The following is a 10,866-nucleotide window of genomic DNA, read 5'->3' on the forward strand; positions in this document are numbered from 1 at the left end:
GATGATTCGTGTGTTTCTCTGCTGGTGAAAACAGAGCACCCAGCACAGTTTCTCATGGCTCTTCTCCTGGATCTTCCACAAACCCAGCTGGATATCACGGTTTGAAAAGTGCAGGACAAGGTACAGCAAAGGGGAGTCAACTAATGTGGGAGCATAAGGGACCAAGGAAGATGCTGAGGGAATTGGATTAGTTGCTAGAAGTGCAATAACCCCAGAGGGTGACACTGGGAGGACAGATGATGGGACACTGAAGGGTGAGGGAGAAACCTTTCAACATCCAGTGAGCTGGTTCCCAAAGACTCTCTCAGTTCTGCAAGACCCACTGACCTCTTTCAACTCTCATCTTTCACCGCATTCTCATCCCAAAAGAAAAAACTTCTTCATTCAGCCTACCAGTGTGTTTATGTAGGATTAGGTATCCATAAATGCTGGAGAAAATTAACCTGAGACGATGTAACTCGTGTTGGGATCTAGGCACTGATTCAGCAAAAGTAACAAGCTAAAACACTTTCCTGGGGCCAAGAGAAAGACCCATTGTCAGCCCATGCCCTGCAGAGCAGTCTAAACTTCACAGACCTGGGAAACTCCTGAGCTGATAGCCCATGAACCTTGGGCCATCCCTTGCTTGGGAACAACAGTGACACAAACACATTTGCTGTCTCGAGTTTTGATCAGAGCTTTTTCAAAAGACAAGAAAATTTGGACCCAGGATATTAATTTGTTTCTATCTTAAAGTAAGAAATATTCTCGACTGTAAATGATGTCATAGGCATCTTATTAATTTTGTTTTAATTTTTAGTACTTGAAAGTTTGGCAGAGCAATGATACCCAAACAGGGCTGAGCTAACCAAATGTGTCAGACAAATCTGTATGTTCTTTCTTGATCTAAACATCATCAAATCCTCCCCCTACTAGTCTAGTGTCTCTCCAGAGCCCTCGATGCCTTCCTGTAATTGACAGAAAATCTGGATAGGAAATGGTTTTGAGCAGATTAGAGAAAGACCATCATTTCACACAGCAATGGCTTGAACTCCAATTTATCTTGCTTTAAAAATAGATTTAATGATACTAGGTTAAGGAGTACTAACATCAATGCAACGGAGAAAAATAAATTTGTAGAGAAGAAATCCATTGGTGCTGCCCAGAATTTTATTTACCTTTTCCTCAATTTCTTTGAGTTGCCTCTTTTGAAGCTCTATTTTATCTTCTAGATCTCGAATTCGCTGGAACAGAAAAGGCAAAATAGACATTATTATATCTAATTTGAAAAGTATATGAATCAAAAAGATAAGAAATAGGTTAAAAATAAAGAGAACAAGTGCCCATTATTAATGTAACACTATCTATACAGTTATATTAGGCGTGTCCCTGGCAGGAATGCTCCGTGTCTCCATGAAACCATGGCATTTCAAGCAAGCTGCGTGTTCAGAACATCATGTTTACTCATTACCACTCATTAATCATAATTTTAACATATATACACGATTCCAATTAGCACCAAAATTCTTAGAAGTACAACATTACTTTCTCTGCAACTTACCTAGACAGTCAGCAGATTACACTATTATATATCCTTTTAACTCCCTATTTTCTTTTCCTATAAAACATAACATGCTTCTGGCGTAGTCATGCTATACCACAAAAAAACAGAACACTCAGATTTTCAGTTCATCACTAAGGCACCATCCAAAGATTCAGCTGTGTCCTATCACCTGTTACCTCCCACAGAACCAGAGGGAATGTTTTCTTCAGTATAGCTCCCCATATTTTTAAGGATTTTTCTTGTTCAGTTTCACAAAGATTCTTCTAAAGTATGACTCCTGTTGGGTGCACATATCTTAGTTCCTTTCTATATCACATATCCCCTTGTTTGCTTTATATAAGTTATGAGTATTTTTTATTTTTCCTTTAATTTTGGGTGGCTTCTACAATTCAGATGCATTTTATTACACTTTTAGTACCATTTACTTGTTGCGGTAGGTTTATTATTTATTAAAGTAGGACTCTCCTACTAACAGTCACTGGATATCAAAGAGCAACTTTATACAATAAGTTTTTTTTCAGGATTAACTGTCCAATCTCAGCCCGGCCTACAACAGCTAAGGTTGTTAACAGCTCCCGAACTTGGGAAGACAAATTATCTCCTCCTCTAATGTGAATGGCATAGGCCAATAAAATTAATGTAGCTGCTGCTGCACCACACACAAGTTATTTTATAACTCCCAAATTGATTTGAACAATTAATATCTCTCAAAACAATATCCAGTCATTACTTATAAACCTGTGCATATCAGCTGATGTTGGTAGTTGCTTACCTGCATTCAGTTCAAAGACCTCAAATAGTGGTAAGTGCCCCACACTCGTGGTAGCCCAGGATAGCTGCAGCAAGGTAGCAGCTGATCCAATGACCAAACTGGCTTGGAGAACCTCAGAGCTTGGCTTGAAAATTTCAAATCTAACCTGGAACTACTCCAAAAATGAGGTACACACAACCCTGGAGTTCACTTTTCCTAGGATATACTCCTCCACACAAATATTGAAAGAGAGGCCACGAGCAAAAAAGTTTTGTTATTGTTGCTGCTATTTCAAAATGAAAGATTTTACTTAAATGACTGATTTGAATATAACACAGTCAGAGTACGTGAATAAAAATCTCCTCTATATCGTACTGCAATGGTCAAAGATCTCCTCAGTAAATATACAAACCAACACAAACCAGATTACCCTTGTGTGACATAATGCATGCAGCTTTCCTGACAGTAACAAATGCCCCGAGCACAGCTGTATTAATTTCACTTTTCCTCTATTACATTTGAATTGATTTATACTTCATCTACTCCCTGCTCAAGGCAAGCCTATCTCTCAAGTGATCATTTTTATAGATGGTGTGTACCAGGAATGTTACAATCACTGTAAAAAACCATGGGATGAGAAGCAGGCAGATTTAATCACCTCTGAGATCTCTAGTTCATGAGGTTTGACTCCTGTTTCTCTCATCGTCATTTCAGTTATGCTGATTCCTTCTTACAACCACATCCCAGAGCTGAGTGACAGACTTCAATTCTCTGGGGGTTGTGCTATGCTCTGTGGTAAAATTTAACTGTAGTGAGATAAGTGGCTAGAAGTAACATTTTTAAATATCATTTTCATCTTCAAGATTTATCATGTGAGATATTTTTTCAATAACTGCTGAGAGTTTGCCTTCAGAAAAAAAGGAAAAAAAAGAAGCCATCAAACATCTGGTGGCTTTCTCACCTCAGGGTTTACAGCAAGGGTTCCTTTATAAAAGAACAAGTTAATTAGGATAAGATGACATTTTTAAGATTTAGGAATTCTGTTAATTAAGTAAAAATTGAGATGTTATTATTCCCTTATGAATTTTTAATCTTTTCAAAAGATTACAGCTATTCAGCTGTTCTCTAAAACAGCTCAGAATGGTTCTAAAAAAGGTCTGAGGCTTCTATTCTCCAATTCCCACCCATAACCCATAAAAATAGTTAAATTTTGGGAGATGAAAGATAGAGAATAGTTTTAAGTTGAAGAAATATACGCTTTCCTAAAAATCAGTTTAAATACAAAGACAACCTACCAATTGAAAGGTAAAACTCAAAGGATTGAATTTCTTAGCAGTGAAAAATCTACAAAATACCCTCAAACCAACTAGATTGATATCAGTAAGGCAGATTGTGCTGGTTTTGGCTGCAGTAGAGTTAATAGTTCTTCATAGTTACTAGTATGGGCCTATGTTTTGGATCTGTGCTGAACACAGCGTTGATTACATTAATAGAGATGTTTTTGTTATTGCTGAGCAGGGCTTACACAGAGCCAAGGCCTTTTCTGCTTTCCGTATTGCCACGCTGGCAAGGAAGCTGAGGGTGCCTGGGAAGCTGGGAGGAGACACAGCTGGGACAGGTGACCCAAACTGACCAAAGGGATATTCCAGACCGTTTGACATCATGCTCAGTATATAAACTGAGGGGAAGAAGGAGGAAAGGAGGGATGTTTGGAGTGATGATGTTTGTCTTCTCAAGTCACTGTTATGTGTGACGGGGCCTTGCTCTCCTGGAGATGGCTGAACACCTGCCTGTCCGTGGGAAGTGGTGAATTAATTCCTTGTTTTGTTTTGCTTGTGTGAGTGGCTTTTGCTCTTCCTATTAAGCTGTCTTTATCTCAACCACGAGTTTTCCAGCTTTTACCCTTCCAATTCTCTCCCCGATCCACTGGTGGGGGAGTGAGTGAGCGGGAGCGGGGCTTGGTTGCTGGCTGGAGTTAAACCACCACAGTCCTTTTTGGTGCTCAACACTGGGCTGGAGGGGTTCGAGGTAACAGTGGGTTTGATTGGAATGCACTAGATTGAATTTATTGCTGTTAATGATGTTTACCTAGTAATCAGCAGGCTCCTGTGTTTGCTATGAGGTTTGCTTTCCTGACTCTGTATTAGAGCCTACTGCTCGTTGGTGGCCACTTTTTGCTTTCTCTGCCTGCTGTAGTGCTGTACTGCTTATCACCTTACTGAATTGGGCCTGGGAATGTTCTGATAACAGCCATGGCTGTGGGCATGGCCTGGCAGGAGGCCAGGGCATCGCTGCTGTTTCTGTGCTGCTGTAGTGGACACAGTGGATATAGTCAGTAGAGCAGACTATTTACAGGTATACATGTGTATCTGTAGAACTGTTCTGGACTTGCAGCACAAGGATAATATGCTGAAGGCAGGTGGCTGCTGCTTAAACAGCTTGTATTCCTCTTCTATGAGTGGAAATCACAATGACAGAATATTTACACTGCAAATGAGTAAGATTCCGTAACTAACTTCTTTACTACAGAAATTAAAAATTCAAACCTAGACAGGTTCTAAAACACAACCTTGGGCTGGAATTTTTCATTGAGTATCAAAGCTTGGAGTTGTTTGCTCCTAGTTGTTTACTTGCTTCCCCCTGGAGGATTATCCAGGAGGATGAAGTGGGCGTAGCTATTCCCATCAATATCCTCTGATTGCTCAGGGACAGCACTGGAAGATAACCAGCCTGGTTCAGCTATTTATATATCCTGAAAAGTCTGATTTAACTCATTTATTTTCATTTAACTGCAGAGATGGTCTTAAAAATATATAAAAGTTTATGCAATTTATTGACTGGAAAAAAACCTGCATAGAGTATTTAACACATAAAAATAACAATTTCCCCTTATTGTACCTTTCTACATTTACAGCATTATCTTGACCACGAAGATAATGATTTCCAAAACATGACTTTAAAAAGTACATGTAAAATATATGCAGCAATTGGAGTTGTAAAAAAAGAAGTATCTTCTAGAGGTAGCCAGAGATGTTTATCAGTCAAAGGTTATATTAAACTACCAAGAAGGGAATCACACAAAAGTTACAGATACTAATTAAGACCAAAGGTAAAACTGCTTGAGGCTCTGTCCAATAAACAGTCTTTACATCTTTATCAACTGTTCCTTTTATTTGCAAGAATTACAAATCAAGAAGCTGTGGAGTCTCAGATTTTCAACACTTGATTAGATGCTTTCAGAGAATTCTGATTTGTTTATGTTTGCAAAAGCGTGACTGTGGCAACAAATCACGTATAAGTACTTCATTGTTATCAAGAAATTCTACCTGCTTTCATGCTTCAGGGTATAAATTGATGATCAGTAAGTCGAGCTTTTCCTTCTGTGTCATATAGAGTTATAACAATTGTGATATTAAAAATGCATTCAGCTCTAGGCTCGCAGGAACCTTGCAGTGTAAATCCAGTACCTTTTCAACAGCACAAAAAAAAATATTAGGAGGCAACAAAATTGACTCTATCTTGCTCTCAAAACTTTGATAAGTTTCAGTTGAAAAAAAAACCACAGGTTGTTCTTATGTTTATTTTCTTTTTTAAAAAGAAAGGGATAGAAGATATGGATAGTGGCCACAGTCAAAGCAAGGATTAGGGATGATGGACTCTGCTGGGTTCTAGCAATTCCCATGTTCCTACAGTTAATAGCTGCCCCTCGGTCACGCAAGTGCACCTTTTTGGGACTGACAGGATTTATGAGAATAATGCTGTTTTGTCAAATCATGGGGCCATACAATGGAATTACTGTAGGCAGACAAAGAGCCACAGTCAGGCAAAAGCAGGTAATGGGAATGCAACCATGGAAGAGAGCAGTGCAAACATAAGGGACAGTTTCTTAACACTGCCCACCTCACCCACATTCAGAACCAACCTGCCAAAATAATGAACACTAATTTGTCATTGATTTTATTACAACGGCAAATGAAATCTCATCACAAAACTTCTGGATGATGGATGTTACATTTGCAAATACTCCCTGTAACTGCCCTCACTCGCATGGAGCTTCCCCGAGTTTCAAAAGAGGGTAGGACAAGCATCCATTTCAGTATGGCAAGCACCTACTAGATAAAAAAATCATTCTTCTACTGGCAATGAAGTTTGCTGGCACTTCCGAGTAAGTGCTCACAAGCAGCCAGAGCACAGCAGGGGCTGAGGGCCGTTCCCTGTGCAGAGCTATCAGCAGATGGCTCTGCTGGCCAGGCTATGCTGAACAGCAGCAGCTCCAGCTCTGCCAGGAGGGGGGCTCAGCTCAGAGATCCACTTGCACTGCCAGACAGCCACAGAACAAAGATGCTAAAGATGCCTTACTTATTACTTAATTGTAATTTGAACAGACTTTTAAGTTCCGTTATAAAATTTTTCTCAATAGTAGTTACATATGAACCTATACAAAGGCAGGTGGCAGAGGTATAACCCTGAAGGACAGCCTAAAAATGGTAACAGTTAGGTAAGAGAGAGCACATCCAGAAAATTCAGGCAACTAAAGTACACTTTTCCTTTGGAAGTCTGTAACACAAAGGCAGGCAAAGACTGCCCCTAACGTGGCACTACAAATGACATTACTGAATAGTCATAAAAGGGAAGTTTACCATCAGTCAGCCACAGTTGTATAAATTATACATTCTCTGACTGCAGTTCTCTCCAATCTCTAACTCTTGGAGAGATCCCAAACACAAAGGGCAGCCAAACTGCCCCAAAAATGAGAAATTAGACATTTTTCTCAGCAAAAGATTCCTAATGTGAAGAAGATTCCTCCTAAATGCTCATAACCCTCCATATCCTTTCAGCTCATGATGGAAAGTTCATCTTTCTGGGAAACAGGATACACTTTTTGAAGTGCAATTATTCACTTAAGCAACTCTCTTTGGTAAACGTGGATGGCAAGTGCCTTCCAGTACTGTGAGGGAAATTAAGACAAGTCAGCTCTTCTTTTCTCAAGTAGCAGAGGGCTGACACACCAAGATGGGACTAAAAATTCCTACTCCCAGCTGTTCTGACCTTCCTAAAGAGTGTGAGTCTTTAGGTTTGCATGAAGTATGGTACCTGAACTGGCTTCGGTAGGACCAATTCAGGTGTCTCTTCACCTACAGGTCCATTTTCCCCATAGCTGGAAAATTTCCGTATAGATTTTTGTTTTCCAAATGCATCCAAACTCAGCAAAAGGCTAGATAACCTTAGATGCAGATTCATTATTTTCATTACTCCCTTGTACAAGGTGCAAATAAAAAGGAAAAATTCAGTATTTAAAACTGAATTGAAGGCAAAGAGTTCAATGAAATCATATTAATACATTGCCAGAGGAGAATCAGACAGGTACTGATTTCAAAAGGGAAATTTCAATAATTTTTGCATGGTTTGCCTCCTGTGGCTATACTGCAACCTCAAGGTTGCAAGCCACATGTCTGGGAGATCTGAGGAATCAAAGTTTAGGTGAAATGTAAGCAGCATGATGGTGGATGTGTGCTTGGAAATATTAATCTACTTTCACTAACAGAAATATTCCAATAACGCAGGCTTAGAACACTCAGCTTGCTGTTTAGCCAAAATGAAAATATTGCTCTATTGAAAAAAAAGAAAAGGTTAACGGCATTCCAACATAAAATACATGAAGTATGTGTGCCCAGCTTGTGTTATAATAGCAATCTATCTACATTAAATACCATTGCCATTAATATAGTGCACTGGAATTAATGGAATTCCTTCTGCTGAGCTCAGTGAGCCCTGGGTTGCAGTCTCAGGGCTATCATTTTTATGCTGGAGGCAATATATCAGCCCAGCAATGATTTGTCATCATTTTGAGAGTCAGACATGGGAGGAACTTCAGCATTACGAAGGAAAAAAATTGATCTGAGATGTACTGAAGTGCCTCATTACTTTAAAATGCTAGGTGCAGATTTCCTCCATCAGGCAACCAAATGTGCACATTTCCTCATTTGGTTAAGCTTATCTTCCATGCTACCACAAATTCGGATGAGAAAGGGACTGTGTCACTCTACAATTATATGGTGCCTCATGCACATTCTGGGTTTTCTTTGACCTGATCTGCCAGCTCAGATAATTTTTTTTAGTAGCAAATACAGACTCTAGGAATTTCTGTTTTCCATTTACTGGACAGTGATGCAAGCTAGATGAAGTAGACTTCTTCATCCAAGCCTTTTGTTCTCTCCAATTCACCCACAGTACTAGTCAGCCATTCACAGTCCTGAACCAACATCTTGGATGGCTTCAAATCCTCAAGGAGCTTTGTCAAATGGGGCAAAATCTATCAGGAAAGAAATTTGTGTGACATGACCACATGATCCTTCACGTAGGTGTCAAACTGCGGAACTGATGTTCTTGTTTCCCAGATAAGTGTGTAAGTAAAGAGCCCATCTGTACAAATGTTTTACACACAGCAATATCAAGATCAATTTACCTACCTGCAAAATATGCTCTTTGCCATGCTACTGTACTTGTGAAAACACGGGAATGTACTAAACAGGGGGTTTAGAAATTACCTTAACAGTTCCTGTGACACACTCTTATTGGATTTACATTCACCAGCAAATCCAAGAAAACAATTTGATAATTTTAGCACAAAGCAGACCAAGAAGGATTTGCTAAGCTGCTTAAAGCCTCGGCTCTGAAATGTTGCAAAGGTTCAGGTTAATGTACGTTCACAGCATAGGCACCATTGGTGGACTGTATCTGACATGAACCAGGTTTTGACTCTCTGAAGCCATCTTATGATCAAGAACATATCTCATTCTGCGGCAAAATTTAGCATGGGAAATATTTTATCAATTTGACAAGGGGAAGAATCAGTAATTTTTCATTATATCATTATTTTAAGCAGATTCTCATCACTATTAAGACACAGGTATGTAAGATCTTTAATAATGTGAACAGTATAACTATGTTACATGTATGAATTTAAACAAAGATGAATATAAACTGACTTGCCTTTAGCTATTATTCAAATCACTAAAGTGATGGATAGAATTCCTTAATGAAAATATTTCTTGGGCGTTTTTAAATCTAATGTATTTTAACAGATGTTTAAAAGCCTGTACTGTTTTAACAATTCAATTTGCATAGGAAATTGTCACATGAATTTACTTAAGCTGTTGAATCTGCTACTGTAAGGGGTTTGGATTCGGGAATCCAAATGCTCCCTTTAGTTCTCTGTTCCTAAAATGTGATTTTGCATAGTGGTCATAAGGAAACAAAAAAGCCCACTGTAACAGAATTATCTTAAGTTATGTTTGTTGCCATCTTGTTTTACTTTATGAATGAAAACCTAATGTAAATTTTAGCCAGTTGAATACGATAATAAGAGATTATTTTGGATGTACTGTATCTCTCTGATCCTCACCAAGATTTCCTTTACACAGCAGGTAAAAATTTTATTCTTTTCTATGTTCTGTAATCTCAGCCATAATAATCCAATTAATAGTTACTGACGTAGAAGAATTGTTCTTGTTAATCTTTATTATGCATTTGTAGCTTCTTTATTTGCCTTCCTGAGGAGAATGAACCTTTTAGCAGCTGCACCCATGCACTGCATTTCTCAGCATATATATTCAATCACATTGATCTTGATAGTAAGTTACTGAATTTTATAAATACATTTAGACCAAAATAACTATCTGTTATAATCTGGTACCAAAATGTAATATTTACTAGTAAACTCAATTCTTTTTTTTAACACAAAGAGTCTTTTAATTTATGTTACAACATACATTGATATCTAAAAGAGGAATATCAGCAGTCCTATTGTTTTCATTGGGGAAAAACAATAATTTAAGACATACTAGACTTATATCTACACAGAATAGCTATGCTAAGTCTGTGTAAACTCAGAAGACAAAATACATTCAACATCTTAAAACTGACTTCATGACCGCCTAGGCAGATTATCAGACAGAAAAAAAAAAACAAAAAAAAAAAACAAAAAACCCTCAATCACACTTTTTTAGGACAAAGGGAGCAGACCTTTCAGATATACTTTGTAGGTATCACACCAGTCCTGCTATCATCACTTATTTAGACAAGTAGCAGCACTAAGGCAGTTAGAAAAGCAGATACGGTTGAAGATATACAGAAAGGAAACACTGTAAGATACACGTAGAGCAACTATTAAAGTTAACTCTCATCTGCCATGCAGATCTGTGAGAAATTACAGTTTATTGTGACATTGTCATTATAGCAGCAATGATGCCCTGAAAGACTCAGTGTTCACTCCTGCATGACAAATCAATACCACAGGTCGACTATGATTAGCCCAGTCATGATGTGCTTGATGAATATTGATGACAGTTATACAGCTGTGATATCAGATGCCTTTAAGAGCAATTCATGAATATAAAAAATGCATTCTCAACAGTAATCTATTAAATTTTGAACAACAAAGCACAGACCATTAATACTAAGCAAGCACTAGTAACTGCAAAAAAAAAAGAAATAAAAATCAGTGGTTGCCCTACGTGGTCCTCTTCACATATAGTTGCACACAAATAGCTGGGAATTAACTTCTAGAACT

General features: G+C 38.3%; 1 protein-coding gene across 7 annotated transcripts in view; it reads right to left on the minus strand.

Annotated features, from left to right (window-relative positions):
* JAKMIP1 (janus kinase and microtubule interacting protein 1) overlaps positions 1-10,866 on the minus strand; it is a 161,565-nt gene that overhangs the window by 9,199 nt on the left and 141,500 nt on the right. For all 7 annotated transcript variants that reach the window (XM_027736209.2, XM_027736202.2, XM_039385841.1 and 4 more), the window contains one exon: positions 1,158-1,223. In XM_027736209.2, coding sequence (XP_027592010.1) covers positions 1,158-1,223 — 66 coding nt within the window. The remainder of the gene's footprint in view (positions 1-1,157; positions 1,224-10,866) is intronic.

The sequence above is a fragment of the Pipra filicauda genome, unplaced genomic scaffold (assembly GCF_003945595.2).
Source record: "Pipra filicauda isolate LSUMZ 115617 unplaced genomic scaffold, ASM394559v2 scaffold43_size3849885_pilon, whole genome shotgun sequence".
Classification (NCBI taxonomy): Eukaryota; Metazoa; Chordata; class Aves; order Passeriformes; family Pipridae; genus Pipra; species Pipra filicauda.